This window comes from Neomonachus schauinslandi, chromosome 4, assembly GCF_002201575.2.
Source record: "Neomonachus schauinslandi chromosome 4, ASM220157v2, whole genome shotgun sequence".
Classification (NCBI taxonomy): Eukaryota; Metazoa; Chordata; class Mammalia; order Carnivora; family Phocidae; genus Neomonachus; species Neomonachus schauinslandi.
This window is the reverse complement of record NC_058406.1, coordinates 76,169,224-76,189,215: the sequence shown is the minus strand read 5'-3', so window position 1 is coordinate 76,189,215 and position 19,992 is coordinate 76,169,224. Positions and strand designations below refer to the sequence as shown.

Genomic DNA, 19,992 nt, shown 5'->3' with positions numbered 1-19,992 from the left:
ATTTTAGAAATACTGGCAGACCTTGTGGAAAAGCTAAAAAGTGTATGTGCTGTGTTTTTATTTTGTAGTAAATATTTTCCATCCAACTTAATTTGTATCACTAAGGAACTGCATCTGAGTTTTATAATATATGTACCAGTTTTTTCTAAACATTATTAAATGGATTATCAACAAAACTGAAAATCATTTTTGATCATATACATTTTATTATTTTAAATTTTTAAAAAATCTTTAAATATATATTTGAACATTATAATTTAACTGGTAATTACTTTAACATTCTTGCAAAAGAACTTTTGTAATTGATACTCTAATTTGGATTAAATGAATCACTACTCAGTTTTAACTTTTGAAGTGTCTTCCAAACAGGACTTTGCTCAATGATGTAAGCCTCAGTTGTTATCATTCTATAGCAAATGCTGTCTGTGTATGGTTTGGAGGCAGTCTGTAAGAAGTTACAAACATGCAACATTATTTACAGAAATAGTTACAAAAATAACTAATTTTTACAGGGTCATATAAAAAACTTTCACTTATTCAACAGGTATCAAATCACCTTCTTTGTGCTAAATACTAGGTATGAGTTAATTATGAGTAACAGAAAAATGCTTGGTCTTTGTCTTTAAGGAATTTCCAACAAGCCAAAAGTAGAATACTTTAAGAACCGCTTTAATATGGAGATCTGTTCCAAGTATAAGAAAGAGTAAGAAACATCTAACTCTGCCTAGGGCACACTTCACAGGGGAGGACAAGCATGAAAACCAAGTGGACAACTTGTGAAGATCATCCTATAAAATAGTATGTTTGCACTTTGACAGTTCTTGTCTACAACCTGATCAATAATTGTACATTAGAACTTGAAGGAAGATTTAAGAAACCAGTAGGGCCAACACAACGTATATATGCCAAATGCTCTTGGCCTAAAGTTAGTCATTCTTGTAGTGGCTACTGGAAGTAAACTGAGAAGATGATAGGCTGAGTTCAGGCTTCAAAGAGCTGCATACTGAAAGAGCAACTTCTGAGGGGAACAGAAGCAGAGTATTTTAAGAGGGTGTGCATTTTGAAGTCAAGACCTTAAAATCTATGAGTGCTATGTATGCGTCATTTTCCTAGGTGACTCACCTTAGCTATAGTGCACATAAGATTAATAGCATTTACTGTGTTGTGTACTGGAAGTATCCGTAAATTACTACCCAGGAATCTGAAAAATAATTCATAAATAGATCATATAACTTATACAGACATCTGTTAAGCGGAAAGGAGACAGAAACCTCTTATTGTTTGTCATGTATTTATTTATGCCCTGCCCTATTCCACAGAGGTATGATACGGCTTTATACCCAGAATTTAATAGACTAAAAAGTGTTCACTTTTGTTTTGGTCTTGCACAAAAATCTCAGAAATCAGCATGAACTCTGAAACTTGTCACCCTGATTCTTGGAGTAGCCATTAGGCCTGCATTTTATTAAATATGACAAGTTAACATTACAATGTTTATCTTTTGGCAAAACATAACTCAACTGCTTAAAAGGATTAAGAACTAAAGTAAACACATGTGATTTAAGAAAAGTCTGTAGTACTATTCTTCCATACCTCTGCTGAATCCTGAACATCAGTTTCCATTCCTCAGGCCCATGGAGGGCAGCAGACAGAACCAAAAAACTCTTTTGGTGAATATTAATAAACTTCTCAATTTTGGCTAGAAATATTTCTTCAGCTGATAGAAAGCATTCTTTAACATCCATCAATAAAAATGCAAGTCCTAGAAAAGGTAAGAATATAAAACATCACTTTGTTGTAATAATGAAAATTATTTGTAAACTCAGTAGAATCAACAAAAATAGCTATAATACAGCTCTAAGTGTCCAGGATGCAAACCTGTAAGAAACAGAATTTACTGTAACAAATTTTTTTTTTTTATACATTTTATTTATTTGAGAGAGAGAGACCCATGAGAGAGGGAACACAAGCAGGGGGAGTGGGAGAGGGAGAAGGAGGCCTCCTCCGGAGCAGGGAGCTCAATGTGGGGCTCAATCCCAGCACCCTAGGATCAGGACCTGAGCCGAAGGCTGACACTTAATGACTGAGCCACCCAGGCGCCCCTAACAAAATTCTTTTTTTTTTTTAAAGATTTATTTATTTATTTGAGAGAGCGAGAAAGTACATGAGAGGGGGGAGGGTTAGAGGGAGAAGCAGGCTCCCCGCCGAGCAGGGAGCCCGATGCGGAACTCGATCCAGGGACTCCAGGATCATGACCTGAGCCGAAGGCAGTCGCTCAACCAACTGAGCCACCCAGGCGCCCCCTAACAAAATTCTTATACTACAAAATGATTTAGCTAATTCTTTAAAATGCTCTATATAAAAGGATAACTTATTCTAGAGGAAAAAACTTTTTTGGTCAGTAACCATTTTCAAACCAAGGCACTGTACACAATGAAAGTAATGCCTAATTTTAGTTAAAAGTCGTTTTTTGTGTGTGTTATAATGACTTTTTTAAAAGCTGGAAATCAAAGATAATCTTAAGCCTTCAACTATTTCTTGGAGAAACCTTTGTAGAGAACATTAACTATTATTTTTTTTTTTTAAAGATTTTATTTCTTTATTTGACAGAGAGAGACACAGCTAGAGAGGGAACACAAGCAGGGGGAGTGGGAGAGGGAGAAGCAGGCTCCCGGCTGAGCAGGGAGTCCGATGCGAGGCTCGATCCCAGGACCCTGGGATCATGACCTGAGCCAAAGGCAGACGCTTTACGACTGAGCCACCCAGGCGCCCCAGAGAACATTAACTATTATTAAAACAGTGAGCAGATAATCTAGGATTTTTTTTTTTAAGATTTTGTCAGAGAGAGTACAAGTAGAGGGAATGGCAGGCAGAGGGAGAAGGAGACTCCCTACTGAGCAAGGAGCCCGATGTGGACTCCATCCCAGGTCCCTGGGATCATGACCTGAGCCGAAAGCAGACGCTTAATTGACTGAGCCACCCAGGTGTCCTGTAATCTAGGACTTTTGAAACAGTATCAGGCCTGTAAAAATAGTCCTGAAGGGAAATTTGATCCAATTATAGCTCTTTAAAAGAGAAGACAATCTGAGGAAAGTGATTATATGATTATATGCTAATTGAATGAACTTGCACAATTTACATAAACCTTCCTGAACCTAAGTTCTCCCATCTATAAGAATGTAATAATTCTTTCATAGGTTTGTTAAGAGGATTAAATAAGATACTGTATATAAAGTGGCCAAGGGACACAGGAGGTATTCAAAAACATTTCACTTCTCCCTAGAGGGCTCTATTCAACCAGAAAGGATGAGTTTGAAGTTGGACCACTTTCCGCCTGGAGTTTTATTTCTAGGAGCTTTTGAAAGCTGCCTGTCTTCCAAAACCTCTGCTAGAATTACCAGTCTATCTGCAACCCTCCTGGTAAAATCCTTTACCTCCACCTCTTTTATCATTTTGGTCATTTCCCTACCGCAGACCTATGCTCTGTGCTGCTCCCTTCCCATCCACCTTAGGCTTCTCATATCCTAATCTAATTCCTTCCTATATTTTGCCCATGACAGTTGTACAGTTTTATGATTTGAGGAAATTTTGTCTCTATTTGGCTCTTTTCTTTTAGTTAGTATTTGTTTCCGTTATATTCAGCAAACTCTTGTACAAAATCCTGAAAAAACATTCTCCTATATTGTTTTTATATATGGCTTTTGACCAGTGTTGTGATGTTGGCCTCTTTAATACTGGTAACGCATTAAGTACTGACTGTTGGAGAGATGGCTTTGTTCTATTTGCATGCATCTTAGTTCCAAAGCATGTCGTTTTTACTATCCTCTACCAGATTCCATAGGTTCAGCTTTAGTTCAACAATAATTTTTGTCTGTTTAAAGAGGAAGCGGCGGGGGGGTGGGGAGGGGGAGAATCTTAAGCAGGCTCCATGCCCAGCACAGAGCCCAGTGCAGTGCTTGATCTCACAAGCCTGAGATCACGACCTGAACCGAAAACAAGAGTCGGATGCTTAACTGACTGAGACACCCAGGTGCCCCCAATTATAATCTAAACAGAAATGCACGTTGTAGTTGGCCACGGTGCACTACTTTTGTAGCAGTAATAAAAGTTTTATACATTTACTTCTCCCAAAAGATAATACCTTAAGCTTCTTACCTGGTTATTGAACTACCACTATTAGAATTTATACTCACGTATTTTATAAGAAACTTAAATCAAGACAGTTAACAAATATACCGTACCAGAAAGAGAAAATATAATTGATCCATTTTCCACGGAATCTGAATACCGAATCTTGTGGCTTCGATTTTCTAGGGCAGTTGCAACTTCACAACTCTAAAAAAATTTTTTTCAGAAACACAAACTTAAGACATGCTTTTAGAATGAATGATTTTTTATTAAAGCTAAGGAAAAAATTAAGTTTAATAGCTCTTTTATAACCACTTAAATACCTGTTCATCAAAGGAGACAGTAAATGTTCCCCCTGGTGAAAAAAAAAACACTTTAAAAAAAGCAAAAATATTTAGTTCTACTGAAACACACAGTGTTTGGAAATGAGTTGCGCACTACTTATTTAGGGACAGAAACTAAGGACAGTATTAAAGAACTATAAGAAACAGAGCAAATGCAAACTTCGTTAAAAAACAACTGGGGGGCGCCTGGGTGGCTCAGTCGTTGGGCGTCTGCCTTCGGCTCAGGTCATGATCCCAGGGTCCTGGGATCGAGCCCTGCGCAGGGAGCCTGCTTCTCCCTCTCCCTGCTTGTGTTCCCTCTCTCGCTGGTCTCTCTCTGTCAAATAAATAAATAAAATCTTAAAAAAAAAAAAAAAACAACTGGGAGACAGATTCTGACATGCATTAATGTAAATTGGAAGGTGGGTGGCAGTGAGTTTCTTAGATGGTTCACAATAACATGAAGTGCCAGACATACAGAATACCACAAGGAGACAACCAATTCTCCAATTCATTTGTGTACCTTACAGTTATTTTTATACTTTTTTTTTTAATTTTAAGATTTTATTTGTCAGAGAGAGCACAAACGGGGGAGTAGCTGGCAGAGGGAGAAGCAGACTCTCCACTGAGCAAGGAGCCCAATGCAGGACTCAATCCCAGGACCCTGGGATCACGATGTGAGCCAAAGGCGGACACTTAACCGATTGAGCCACCCAGGTGTCCCTACTTTTATACTTATTAAAAATATATAATATTTATTTATTTATTTTAGAGAGAGAGCACATGGGGTGGAGAGGGGGGTGGCCAGAGGGAGAGGGAGAGAATCTCAGACTCCCTGCTGAGCATGGGGCTCAGTCTGACATGGGGCTCGATCTCACAACCCTGAGATCATGACCTGAGCCAAAACCAAGAGTCAGACTCCTGACTGAGCCACTCAGGCACCACTTTTACTTTACTTTTAAAATGTTCTAAGCCTTAGACAAGTCAGAAAACATGTATAAACACAGCAACAGGGTTTCTACTTGACCATTTTAAAAATCATCTCATTTCCTACTCTATCCATCCAAGTAATTACTTAGATCATTTTATCCAAGCCACTAAGATATAAACGGTTGATAGTGTTTCCTGATTGGTTACAACTCAAGCTGGTTGTTCTCCAAGTAGACAAAAATCCTTTAGGTATGTTAATTTTACATTTTGCTTTAGAACATGTATATTTTAAGTATACAGGCTGGAATTATATATAAAATATATGCTTCCTTTCTGTCCTAAAGAGAGTATTTTGTGCCAAACAGACCCTGACCTAGAGTACGACTATGGCTCTTCCCATGAATTTCTTCTGCGGTTTTAAAATTATACATTGATTCCAGCAATGACAGACTAAGTAATTTAGGCCAAACCTCCTGCTGAGGCAACGAGAAAACCTGGACAATTTTTAAAATCTGCGTGAATGCATCAGAGAACTAGCAGGATAGTGAAAAAGGATAAGGCCAAAATCTACACAGAAATTCAGAGATATGAGACCAACATTTAGGCCACCTTTTCCCTAAGGGCATTTGCCAATTCAGAAAGAGATGAGAGGCTGAACACAGCTTCTGACAAAAGTAGGACAGCTCTCACAGGGGCTATAGCCTACCTTCAAAGCCTTTTAATCCCTGAAATTGTCTTTAGGTGATACTGTATTACTACAAGCACCTTGCAGAAGCACTCCCTAGAGTAACCTTTCTCAATCAGGTTTCCTTATAATGAACTACAAAGAAAATTATTTGAGTGACTATTTTTTCAATTCTCACATAACTAGTGCCATTCTCGTTGTAGTTCATTTATTACATACAACAGATGCTTTAAGGCTTAGATTGCCAGATTTAGCAAATAAAAATAAATACCCAGTTGAATCTAAGTTTCAGATAAACAACATAATTTTTTAGTGTAAGTATTTCCCATGCAATATTTGGGATGTACTTTTACCAATTTCATTGTTTACCTAAAACCCAAATGTTGTAACTGAATGTCCTGTATTTTATGTGGCAACCCTTAGGGCTTTGGGGATTTAATTCTCTTGTAAAATTAAGACTTTTTAGAGGAACAGAACACTATTCTAGGCCTCAAGTTATTTCTACAATTTTTCAAATACAAATTCCAACACACGATAAAAAATAATCAGAGACAAAATTACTTGAAGGAGAACTATAAGAAACAACAGGCAATAGACTCAGGGGATGTTACATATAGTGAACTTACATAGATACATGCCTTAAAACAGTGATGTTTACTATGTTCAAGGAGATGAAAGACAAGATTGAGAATTTTGGCAAAAAAAATCTGTAAAAGGATATAACATGTCAAAGAGTCAAAAAGCTTCATAAAATATGAGTGAACCTTTAAAGTGGAAAGGAGTTTAGTAAGCAGACAAGGAAGAAGACAAATGTGAGAAGAGCAAGGACAGAAAGAGTAAAGGCAAAGGCATTCAGATGCAAAAGTATGATTCTTATATGGTAAGTGTGTAAGGTGTACACAAGTCAGTTAATTTGGAGATGGTATTAGGAATAACTGCTGGCATATCCTAAGGATCCATGTATGCCATGTTAATGAATTTCAATCATATTCTATCAGTAGCTACACCTGTGTTGAGTATATAGTAATGTAAAGGCTTGTCAAATCACTATGCTATACAACTGGAAACTAATGTAATATCGTGTGTCAACTATACTTCAATTAAAAATAATAATAAATTTAGGGCGCCTGGATGGCTCGGTTGGTTAAGTGACTGCCTTCGGCTCAGGTCATGATCCTGGACTTCCGGGATCAAGTCCCACATCAGGCTCCCTGCTCAGCAGGGAGTCTGCTTCTCCCTCTGACCTTCCTCCCTCTCATGCTCTCTCTCTCTCATTCTCTGTCTCGCAAATAAATAAAATCTTAAAAAAAAAAAATAATAATAATAATAAATTTAAAAAAATCATACTCCAGTGCCTCTGCTCAGGCAGGGCCCTCTGCCTAGAATGACTTTTTTTTTCTCCAAGATTTTATTTATTTGACAGAGAGAGACACAGCGAGAGAGGGAACACAAGCAGGGGGAGTGGGAGAGGGAGAAGCAGGCTTCCCACCAAGCAGGAAGCCCGATGTAGGGCTCGATCCCAGGACCCTGGGATCATGACCTGAGCCGAAGGCAGACGCTTAACGACTGAGCCACCCAGGCGCCCCTAGAATGACCTCTTGACCCCCACCTCACCCCCAACTGCTAGAAATTTTTCCCAACTTTCAATGCCAACTAAAAGAATAATAAAAATAATAAAAGAAAATAATAAAGATAAATACAGAAAGTACTGAATTAAGAAAAAAACAGCCAAATTCAAGAGTAAATTTTTCGGGGGTGGCGGAAGTGTTTGATAACTGGAGGAAAGGAGGTGGGATTCTGAGGAATCAATCCGGTGGGGAGAGAAGCTGGCAGTTCCCACAAAAAGGAGCATTGCTGCTGCCACAGAATGTTCTGTGGATGTACTGAGCAAACAAGTACTGAGGTTTAAGTGTGTGTAAGTGAACGGGGTAGAGAAGTGTCAGGAAAGTTCACTGACTCAGCAATTGACTGCTGAGTTCGCACTCAATTGCTGGGAAGACGGTCACTGAAAGTTGGGAAAAATTTCTAGCAGTTGGGGGTGAGGTGGGGGTCAAGAGGTCATTCTAGGCAGAGGCCCTGCCTGAGCACAGGCACTAGAGCGGTAAAAGAAGTCTTCAGTAGTACCCATTTTGTTCACAGCACCTAGCACAGTTCCCAGAACAGAATGTGTGTTAATGGATATTTGTTTACTTGAATCCAAGTGTCCTTTGGGGGAGTCACCGAAGGTATCTAGTTAAGAAGGTGTATCTAAACCATGCTTTAGAGAAACTGAATTGTCTGTGATGTACATGAGATAAACTGAAAGGAGAGCAATGAAGATGATGAGTTGGAAGGCTGTTTTAAGGAGCCAGCCACATCAGAAGTGATAAAAACCTACTGAGGAGTGACTGCTAATGGGTACAGAGTTTTTTGGGGGAGGTGATGAAAATGTTCTCATAACTGATTTTGATGACAGTTGAACACCGTGTGAATATGCTTTTAAGCCATTTAAGTGTATATTTTAAATAGGTAAGTTGTATGGTATGTGAGTTTTCTCTCAAGCTGTGAAAAAAAAAGTGCTGAAAACCTGAACTGATATGAGGGTGGGTGAGGGTGGAAATGATCTGGAGTTAGTGCTCTCATGCCCTATCAACCTGTCAACTGCTGATCCAGTAAGAAAAGGGGTGGAGGGAGGAGGGTGGGGAGGCATGGCTGGCTCAGTCCTTGGAGCATGAGACTCTTGATCTCCAGGTTGTGAGTTCTATTCCCTCATTGGGTATGGAGATTACTTAAAAATAAAATCTTTAAAATAAAATAAAAATCTTCAAAATTAAATTAAAAATAAAATCTAAAGGGGTGCCTGGGTGGTTCAGTTAAGTGTCTGACTCTTGATTTCAGCTCAGTCTTGATCTCAGGGTTGTGAGTTCAAACCCCATGTTGGGCTCCACGCTGGATGTGGAGCCTACTTTAAAAATTTAAAGGGGCACCTGCTGGGGTGCCTGGGTGTTCAGTTGGTTAAGTGTCTGCCTTCTACTTGGGTCATGACCTCAGGGTCCTAGGATGGAGCCCCGCATCGGGCTCCCAGGGAGCCCAATTCCCCCTCTCCCTCTGCCCTTCCTCCTGCTCATGCACTAAGAAAAACTAAAATCTTTAAAAATAATGATAATAAATAAATGAATAAAGGGGCATAGTTGGTTAAAGCATCTGACTCTTGGTTTCAGCTGTGGTCAGGATCTTAGGGTCATGGCCTCGAGCCCAGAGTCTGTCTCCATGCTCAGTAGACTCTGCCTAGGATTCTCTTCCTCTCTCTCTGCCCCTCCCCCCTGCACTCACATGCACACTCTCTCCCAAATTAAATAAATAAATCTTTTTAAAAATACAAAATGAAAATTTATTTTTTTTATTTTAGATTTTATTTTTTTAAGATTTTATTTATTTGCAAGAGAGAGAATGAGAGAGAGAGAGCATGAGAGGGAGGAGGGTCAGAGGGAGAAGCAGACTCCCTGCTGAGCAGTGAGCCCGATGTGGGACTCGATCCCGGGACTCCAGGATCATGACCTGAGCCGAAGGCAGTCGCCTAACCAACTGAGCCACCCAGGTGCCCTGAAAATTTTTTTTAAAAGTTAATTTTTCAAAATAACCAGGAGCTAAGACTAAATTTTCCAAAGCATGTTTCATGAACTATTAGTCCCATGAAGTATTAAAAGATGTTCCTTGTATTCAAATAATATTGGGAAACACTGAATATTATTTTGTCTCCTTTTGAGGATTTACCACGCATTTAAGCATATGAAAGGCTCTTAAGAATAGTGCAGTAAAAAAAACTTGTATAAATTTGTTTATATAAGCATTCCAAATATAATCCAATACTTCTTCCTACAAATTTAATACCTATTAATATTCTGTAAAACTAGTATTCTGTCTACCAAATCTACTCATAAAAAAGGAAATATAAATAAAAACAGAAGTGGGAAAGGGTACTCAATAACTGAGAGAGTTTATCAGAAAATTTAAAAGAATGTCAGTATGAAAATTTTAATCACAGAAATGGCAATCTCATAAATTTCAACTTAGTAAGTTTACCACCTCTATGACTTAAGTAAATTTTTTAAAAATATATAATTTATAAAAATAGACTCATAACATAGTATAAATCACTATTTTTCTACAGTTCATAAAAAATTATCAGCACAGAAAATTTAATAGAAAAGCTTTTACCTTAAAGAACAAATAATTTCCATACTATATAACTTCACAGATATAAACAAAAGGAATGAAAAAAAAGTATGGAAAAGGAAACCCCCTCTTGCCTACAAAAATAGCACAGAAAGAGAAAACCACAGCCTAATCATTAGTAAATAAGGATTCAAAAATAAAATATTAGAAAACCAAATTTTAAGAGACTATGAAAGAAAAACCCATAACGATCAACTAGTTTAATCAAGAAATGCAAAGATTAGTCACTTAAGTTCTTCTCGACAACAAAAAATAATGCACTTGAAACTGAACACCTATTTTTCTTTAAAGATTTTATTTATTTATTTGAGAGAGAGAAAGAGAGAGCACATGAAGGGGGAGGGTCAGAGGGAGAAGCAGACTCCCTGCTTAGCGGGGAGCCTGACGTGGGACTCAATCCTGGGACTCCAGGATCATGACCTGAGCCAACGAAGGCAGACGCTTAACTGACTGAGCCACCCTAGAGCCCCTGTACACCTATTTCTGATGAAGAGAAAACCTTTATAAAAATTTTTTTTTTTTTTAAAGATTTTATTTATTTGACAGAGAGAGACAGCGAGAGCAGGAACACAAGCAGGGGGAGTGGGAGAGGGAGAAGCAGGCTTCCCGAGGAGCAGGGAGCCCGATGTGGGACTCGATCCCGGGACCCCAGGATCATGACCTGAGCCGAAGGCAGACGCCTAACGACTGAGCCACCCAGGTGCCCGAAAACCTTTATAAATTAAGCTTAGATGAATATTAACACAACAAATATTTTATAGCAACAGGTACATCATATGTAATAAAACACTGGAAGTATTCCCATTAAAATCAGAAACACTATTTTAGATGCTCTGGTTACAGCAAAAGGCCATGAGATATAGCTGTCAGAAATTCTAATCACAAATTATGACTGCCTCCCTTGAAAATCCAATAGAATCAACTGATAATGTATCATGAAAATTCAGTGAAGTGATTAAAAATATATTACCACAAACTCAAAAGTTGCTACTTATAGATTGAAAACATGGGGAAACAATATTCCATAACAGCAACAAAAATATCAACTATCTACAGTACTTAAAATGAAATAGGAACAATATGAAGAAAATTTTTTAAATCATATCTGAGAAAAATACTTGAAAAAAAAAACAAAGATACATCTTGAATCGATTTAACTGTGTAACTAACATGAAAATAAATGTGGGAATTACAGCTACAGAAAAAGTATAGGTGTTATACACATTTGATATAATTAATAAATTATAAATATCTAATATAATTGGTATTTGATCATTGATATAATTAATAAAAGTCCTGAAGAGAAAAGAGAATTAGTAATGTTCTATTTGTTGACCTGATTGGCTACATGGTATTCTTTTTACAATAACTCCATTAAATGGTTCATATATACTTTTGTGTACTTTTCTCTATGTATCTTTCATAAGTTGAAAAAAGTCAAACGAAACAGAACAAAAAACCAAAAAACCTTCCAATGGATGAGTTTAATAGGAGTAGAGAGAAATACTGACAGGGAAGACAGAACGGATGAAATTACCTAGATTGCAACCTAAAGACAGAAAAAGTGAAAGAGAGGTCAAAATGCATAGAGAACATTGTGAGAAGATCTAACATACATCTAATGGGAGTTCAGACAGGAAGGAGCAAGGGAATAAAGGAGATGATGAATAAGAACTTGATAATAACAACAATTCAAAGATTCATGAAACCTCAAAAAAAAAAAAAAGAAAAAGAAAATCTATACCTTAAAACTACAGAATGCCAGGGGCACCTGGGTGGCTCAGTCATTAAGCTACTGCCTTCAGCTCAGGTCATGATCCCAGAGTCCTGGGATCAAGCCCTGCATCGGGCTCCCTGCTCCGCGGAAAGCCTGCTTCTCCCTCTCCCACTTCCCCTGCTTGTGTTCCCTCTCGCGCTGTGTCTCTCTCTGTCAAATAAATAAATAAAATCTTTAAAAAAAAAAACTAGAGAATGCCAAAATCTGAAAGGCAGTCAAAGAGGAGAGACAGGTAATCTTCAAAGAAGTGACAAACTGACTGCTAGCTTATCAACAGCAACAATGAAAGTCAGAATCTAGTGAAATGAGTTCCTCAACATGCTGTAAGAAAGTATCTGTAAATCTAGCGAAAATATCTTTCACTTTGGAGCAACTGGAATTTTCATACATTGCTGATGGGAATATAAAACCATAATCCCCACATTTATTTTTATTTTAGTTACACAGTTAAATAGATTCAGTGCTCATTTGTACTGAACCTGAGAAGAGTTGTGCAATTTCTTATAAAAATAAACATATGACCCCTATGACCCAGCAATTCCATTACTAGGTATTTACAAGTGAAATGAAACCATGTAAACATACAGACCTATACTGAGGTTAAGAGCAGCTTTAATTCATAACAGCCAAAAACTGGAAACCCAAATGTCCATCTATTGGTGAACAGATAAATAAATTGGGGTAGTATACTCATACACTAAACTACTACCCAGCAATAAAAGGGTACAAATTGTTATATGCAATAACATGAAAGCAAGGCACAAAGAGTACCAACTATATTATTCCACTTATATGACGTTCTAGAACAGGCAAAACTAATTATAGTGATAAATATCAGATCAATAGTTGCTTCAGGCAAGGAGTGAGAAAAGAAATGACTACAAATGACTACATGAAGGAATTTTCTGGACTGATACATACGTTCTATATTTTGATTAGGGTGGTGGTTACACAGGTATACACATTTGTCAAAACTCATCAAACTGTACATTTAGAATGTGTGCATTTTATTGTATGTAAGTTATACGTCAATTAAATTGCCCTTTAAAATATCTTTCAAGATCAAGGGGAAAATAGAAATATTTTGATATTAACAAAAACTGAGAATAAGTTTTTACCTCTAGAAGATACTCATTGAGGTAACTTCTAAATTACATTCTTCAGATAAAAAGAAAGTGATTTAAATTGGGATGTCTGAACCAAAAGAAGGAAAGGACAGCAAAAACAGTAGCAAAGACATGAGTATATAAACAAATGCTAACTTTAGAAAAGTTAAAAATAGAATTAAACTAAATATAAAAACAGGATGTAACACAGAAAGGGATGACTGGAATTAAAGTGTTCTAAGATTCTTTTGTCCCTTAAGAGGAAAATAAAGGTAATTATTCACTGTGGATTTTGTGGAGATAAGTATGCATGTTAAAATTTCTAGGGAAACTACTAAAATAGTAGAAATAGAGCATATAATAAGGAAGGGAAGAAAGAAGTAGAAATAGAGCATATAATAAGGAAAGGAAGAAAGGAGAGGGACACAGAGAGAGGGAAGAGGGAGGGAGAGGGGCAGAGAAAGAGAGAGAGAAACCAATCAATACAAAAAGTGACAAGGAGATAAAAAAGAAACAAATAGGACAAAGCAAGACGGTTAAACATAATAAATGAATTATGAAGTAGTTGTTCTTGGCAAATTAGCATGGGTTGCTGGCTCCCTCTCTCAAAATCAGTCTGAAAAAGACACAGAATTAAGAGAAAAACAGGAATTCCAGAAACCTAACAAATAGAAGCACAAAAAAAACAGTGAGACTTAAGGCTGTCTTAAAACTGGTTTGTGTTATGGAGCTAGATGGCGAAAGCCACTGGGGCAAAGTGCAGCCTGAGGTAGCAGTGGGAGGATAGAATGGATTAAAAAATCTTATTTTTAGTCTTATTCTTGCCTCTCTCATCTTTACTGTGGAACAGTCATTTCTTGCCCCTCCCCTCTAGACGTCAGCTAGTGTCCATAGATAAATACCAGCGCAATGGAGAAATCCTGTTGGCTGAGGAGCTAAAAATGGTTGTGGACTGACCAACTGCCTTCATGGATTCAACTTTCCATCCCTTCCCCACCCAAACTGTATGGAGACAGCCTCCCTCTAACTCCACTAAGGTACACAGATCAGTTTCTGTGGTTAATTTCTTTGAAAACAAGTAATATACATGTGCGCGTTACTGCTTCTCAAATCCTTTAACATCTCTATTAGAACAGGCTTATAGAGGAACATAAGAACTTTAAAAAATTTCCAATCTTCAAATATTTAGAGAAGTAGGATGTTGAAAATGGATGCAGTAAAGTTTAGAATTTATCTTTAAAATACATTTAGTTTGGGGCGCCTGGGTGGCTTAGTCGTTAAGCGTCTGCCTTCGGCTCAGGTCATGATCCCAGGGTCCTGAGATGGAGCCCCACATCAGGCTCCCTGCTCCGCGGGAAGCCTGCTTCTCCCTCTCCCACTCCCCCTGCTTGTGTTTCCTCTCTCGCTGTGTCTCTCTGTCAAATAAATAAATAAAATCTTTAAAAAAATAAATAAATAAAAATAAACAAATAAATAAAATACATTTAGTTTATGTTCTTCCAGATCCATATAACTTTGGATAATCAAGCTAAGAATCTCTTAAAATACTGTTCTATTGCTTTTAATTTTTAAATTAAAGATCAATGGCCCAAATGCCTCTTTACCTTAAGAGATGAGCTAATAATAATAGTGGTTGTCCATTTTATTTTTTCTTTTCTGCCATTTTCAGCCATCTGTCTGTGTCTGGATCAACCCAGCTTCTTCTAATGGTGCCACAATCTGATAAAAAGAAACAGCAAACAGGACAATGTAGAAACGTCTAGTGAGTGAAAATAAAGACAGAAATGAAACTAGGTTAATGGAGACACTCTAATGAATATTTGAAAGTTAAAATTTGAAACTGAAAAATATCTGTCTTGTTATACATTAAGCTTATTCAATACCATGCTTCCGATTGCAATACTATGCTTCCTACTGTTAAAAAGGAGACAGAACACCCAAAATGGAGTCATTTGTGCTAAACCCCACATCAGTAAACCAAAACTTAATATCTAACCTAACTACATTTTCAACCCCTTTGAATGTATGTAACCTTTAACCAGTCAACACCAAATTACCTGGTCAGCACTAGTGAAATAAATAATCCACCCAATAAATCCCTTCCTTTCCCCTCAGGAAGGCGATCTTGCCTGAAACAATGCATTCTTTGCAAATAATTTCTTTTTTCCACCTGCCTTTAAAAACCCCCTTTTCTACAGTTTGGTGGAGCTCCTTTCCCTTGCTAATTGGGATGTTGCCCAATTCCTGATTCACTGAATGAAGCCAATCTGATTTTTAAATTTACTCGGTTGAATTTTTGTTATTTAACTCTATTCAATTACTAAAAGCAATGGTTCCCATTTCAGGGCACTAACTTCATGAAAGAAGACTTGTGTCAAGAACTGTGAAAGGCCTATGGTTTTACTGTATTTGCAAGCTAAAAAAAAAGTTAGCCTGCCACAGTTTAATGGATTTAACAAAAGACATAAGACTCTTGGATCAGAGGACAAAGAATGTTTTTTTTTTACTTGTTTTTTTACTCACAGCAAGAGAAGTAACCTCATTCTCTCTCTTTTTTAAAGATTTATTGTTTTAGAGGAGAGAGAACACAGGTGGAGGGGAACAAGGAGAGAGAATCTCAAGCGGACTCCCCAGTGAGTGCAGAGCCCAAAGTGGGGCTCAATCTCACAACCCTGAGGTCATGACCCGAGCCAAAATCAAGAGTCAAATGCTTGAATGACTGAGCCACCCAGGCACCCCAGGATCCTCATTCGCTTGCAGCAATTCCCCAAATCCAATTCCCACACAGTTATGGGGAAAAGGCTAGGTAATATCAGCAGAAACAGTGAGGTGTATTATAGGAAAGGAACCCTGAGCTTAGGAATCCCTAATTTTTATAATGGGCTGCAACCAAACCTGCCCTGTGCTCTAGAGGAAAATACTATCTCTAACCTACAAAACTATTCACTACACATCCTTGAAAAGATAGTTGAGGGGTGGGGCCAGTATATGTGTATTTCTGTTGGTGCTGTTAATGCCTGTCTAGGGACGATACTTTTAAGAACTGCTGCACTAAAGGAAGGAAGAGTTTTCTGGGCGAGAACAACACAAAGTACTGTACACATTGGCAAACACCAAGTACTGTACACACTGGCAACCAGATAATAAAAGAAAATGATATAAGAAAATTTCAAAAACATCAGTGTGCTAAAGTTTAAAGTACAGGGGCGCCTGGGTGGCTCAGTCGTTAAGCATCTGCCCTCAGCTCAGGTCATGATCCCAGAGTCCTGGGATCGAGCCCTGTGTCGGGCTCTCTGCTCAGCGGAAAGCCTGCTTCTCCCTCTCCCACTCCCCCTGCTTGTGTTCCCTTTCTCGCTGTGTGTCTCTCTGTCAAATAAATAAATGAAATCTTAAAAAAAAAAAAAAAAAAGTTTAAAGTACAGTTGTCTGAGGTGGGTGGGAGAAAAGGTAAAAATTAATTACTGTAAATCTAGTAGCATTCAAATGAGTATCACTGTGGTCTAAAGTTGGCACTTTTCTGATTATTATGGACACTGACACTCTTAAGCCATGTTTCCATTTCTGTCAAATGGGTATGTCTTTTGTCCATTTTTCTATTAGATTTTCCTTTTCTTTTTCTCATTTGTAGAATTTCCTTATATATTCTAGACATTAATTTTTGTCAACTATTTGTATTTTCTCCCAGTTTAGACTTGCCTTTTCCCCTTCTTTATATGATACACAACTTAAAATTTTCAATATTGTCAAATTTACCAATGTTTTCATTTATTCTCAGTGCTTTTTATTTAAGAAATCCTCTCTACCCAGAAGTCACAGATATTCTCTTTCATTGTCTTCTAAATTTTTAGTTTGCTCTTTCACATTTAAGTCTTTAATTCATCTAGAATTTTGTATAGAGTCTGAAGTAGGGATCCAATTTCATTTTCTAAAAATATGGCTACCTAGTTGTCCCAACACTATTTAGTAGTCTTTTCTTCCCCTCATTATTTGCAATGCAATGTCACCTTAGTGACACATTGTTTTTACATATTCATAGGTCTGCTTCTGGGTTCTATATTCTATTCCATTGTTCAGTTTAATTATTCCCAAGTCAATGTCATGCTGTTTTTAATTTTTATAGTTTTATAAAAACTCTTGATTTCTATATGGGAAGTCTCGATATCTTACTCTTCTTTTTCAGTAGTGCTATATGTGTTCTTGGGTCTTTTTTCTTCCCTCTAAATTTTATTTTATTTTTTTAAAAGACTTTATTTATTTAGAGAAAGATCACGAGTTGGGGGAGGGACAGAGGACAGAGAGCATCTCAAGCAGAGCCTGACATGGGGCTCGATCTCATGACCTGGGGTCAAAACACTTAACCGACTGAGCCACCCAGGCTCACCACCCCCCAAAAATTTTAAAATCATCATGTCAGTTGCTTTAAAACTGTTAGAGGATCTTTAAAATTAGAAGTGCATTTACCTATAAAACAATTTGGAAAAAACTAAATTCTTTATGAAATTGAGTCTTTCCATTTATGAATATGGTATATCTTTCCATATATTTAGGACTTATACTCGAGTGTTTTCATTTAATATCTGTCATAAACTATTTCCTTATGTATTTTTAGGAAATATGTAAAGGCTATGTAATTTCTGTTGTATGGATTTGCCACCCTTTATTTGACCCTTATGCAGGAAAGGAAAATAATTTTCCTTTTACTCTTATGAGTTCTTGGCTGAGATCCCCTATAATGAAAGACAGATTAACAAGAGAAAAACAAACCATTTTATTAACATGTATACCTGACATATACATGGAAGATAACCAGAAAAAAAAGGAGTTAATTCCTTGAGAGAGCCTAAGCCACCACCTTAAATACCATCTTCAGATAAAGACAAAAGAAAGATGTTATGGGAGAGGCCAGTGTTGGGAAGGTACCAGTAAAAACACAGTAAACAAGAGTAAGGTTTGTTATGCAGATTTAAGTCAGTGCCATCTTTAAGTCTCTTGTGATTTAGAGTCACCCTTCTCTTCCTGATAGAGAGAGGAAGATACTTAAAAATGGAGGCTTTCTTCAAAAGTGTGAATGTACCTTACAAAAGGGTAACTCCTATTCTGCTTCAGAGCTTCTCCTATGTATTTCTTAAAATAATCAGCTCAAAATAATCCTTATGTCAAATAGGCATATTCTGCTACCCTTCAATTATCTCTGGTAATTTACAATGGACATATGATGTGGTCCCAAACTTTTCCAATTATAAATAATTTGCAATAACATGGAGTTATCTTGCAAAACCACAAATATCATATTCCTCCCCAATTAAAATCCTTTAACGATTCACCATGGCCTACTCAAGGTGTACAAATTCTTCCTTTTCAGGCTCATGTCCTACCATTCCTTAACGTAACACATGTGCTCTAGCTATTCTGAAGAACCTATATTCCTAAACAAGAAATGCTTTTTCACACCTCATCTCTATATATTCTGAATAAAATTCCCCTCACTTTCTTGTCAATTCCTAGTTATTTTTTAAAATTAGCAGTTTGTGTGTTACTTCCTCTAAAAAACTCTCCCTGTTCTCCATAGGTAATCAGGACTTCCCTCTTCTGTGGACCTATAGTAGCCCAAGCATATCTGTTAAATTATTCATTAATATAGTTAAATTTGTTTACGTAGTTGTATTCTCAGTGAAGAGACTTCTCACTGGAGGCTCCTCAAGGAGAGGAACCATGTTTTATTCATCTTTGTATTCCCAATGCCTAGGACAGTGCCTGGCACTTTTGCTAAATATAAACAATAGTCCAGAAGTCAGAAGCAAAATAAAGGTTATTGCAAGCTGGGAACAAATAAGGTAAGTCCTGGATGACTGCCATTAACAGTGGAAGGGTTTTGCCATGTGTCTTTATATGTTAGAAATACGTGGTGCAGAGATGGATTAAGCTAGCTTAAAAGGCACCATCCTCACAATGTCAGTCTTTCTTCCCAGTAAACAAGGCAGGGTTTGCTGAGTTTACCTGGTGAGACTCTGAGTATTCTGGGATCAGATTCTTAGGAATAGACTGAAGTCACATGAACTCCTCTCCTGGGTCATACCTACCCTCTCACTGTATCTGACATGCAGCTGGCAAAGGCATCAACAAGAGCTCAGCATCTCTATCATGAACTCTAGTTCTCTGTATCAGGTTGATCAAAGGGCAGGGGGGTAAAAGAATGTGGGGGGATTTTATAAGTAAATATATGTGGCAGGTGTGTAGATGAACCAATCACTTTCACCATAAGAAGTAAGGAAGCCAAAGTATTCTACCATGATCTAGCTGATGATCTGTTGGGTGATGGGCGGTGACAAATAAATGTGGATATGTTAGGCAATAAACAATGCTTTCAAAAACTATGCTATGAATACAGGTCTGTGGTTAGTGTACAAGTGGCAAAGTAACCTGTGGAGGCAGAAGAATTCTTAAATTCTTAAGTGGTAATGAATAAACTTAGATTCTACAGAGGCTGTGTTCTTGGTGAGAGCTTTTCCTATTACCAAAATCTCATGATGATCAGAGTCCCTTGAATAAACAGAATGATATGTAGTCAGAAGTGAATTAAATGGCTTTCTGGGTCTTTACCCTGAGCACATGTCATAGTTCATAATAAATATACAAATAGAATTACATGCTTACAAAACATCTTGTTGAAGAAACATTTTGAAGAGGATGTACTGACCTGACTTGGTGGCAAAATGGCAAGAAGCAAATGGCCACTGGGAAAGTAGGTACCTGGTACTCCATATATGATACTTCAGAATCATCCCTGAAGAACTCTGGAAATAGTTGCCAAATGCTTATTCTTGCCTA

At 37.4% G+C, this 19,992-nt stretch overlaps 1 protein-coding gene across 1 annotated transcript; it reads right to left on the bottom strand.

Moving 5' to 3' along the window:
• Window positions 1-310: 310 nt before the first annotated feature.
• On the bottom strand, window positions 311-14,837 carry C4H1orf146 (chromosome 4 C1orf146 homolog). The gene is made up of 6 exons (XM_021690305.1): window positions 14,769-14,837; window positions 11,750-11,787; window positions 4,242-4,333; window positions 1,594-1,762; window positions 1,123-1,201; window positions 311-445 (listed from the first exon to the last, which is right to left on the bottom strand). Exons 1-6 carry the CDS (start codon window positions 14,835-14,837, stop codon window positions 311-313), a joined length of 582 nt encoding a protein of 193 aa, XP_021545980.1.
• Between the last annotated feature and the right edge of the window lie 5,155 nt (window positions 14,838-19,992).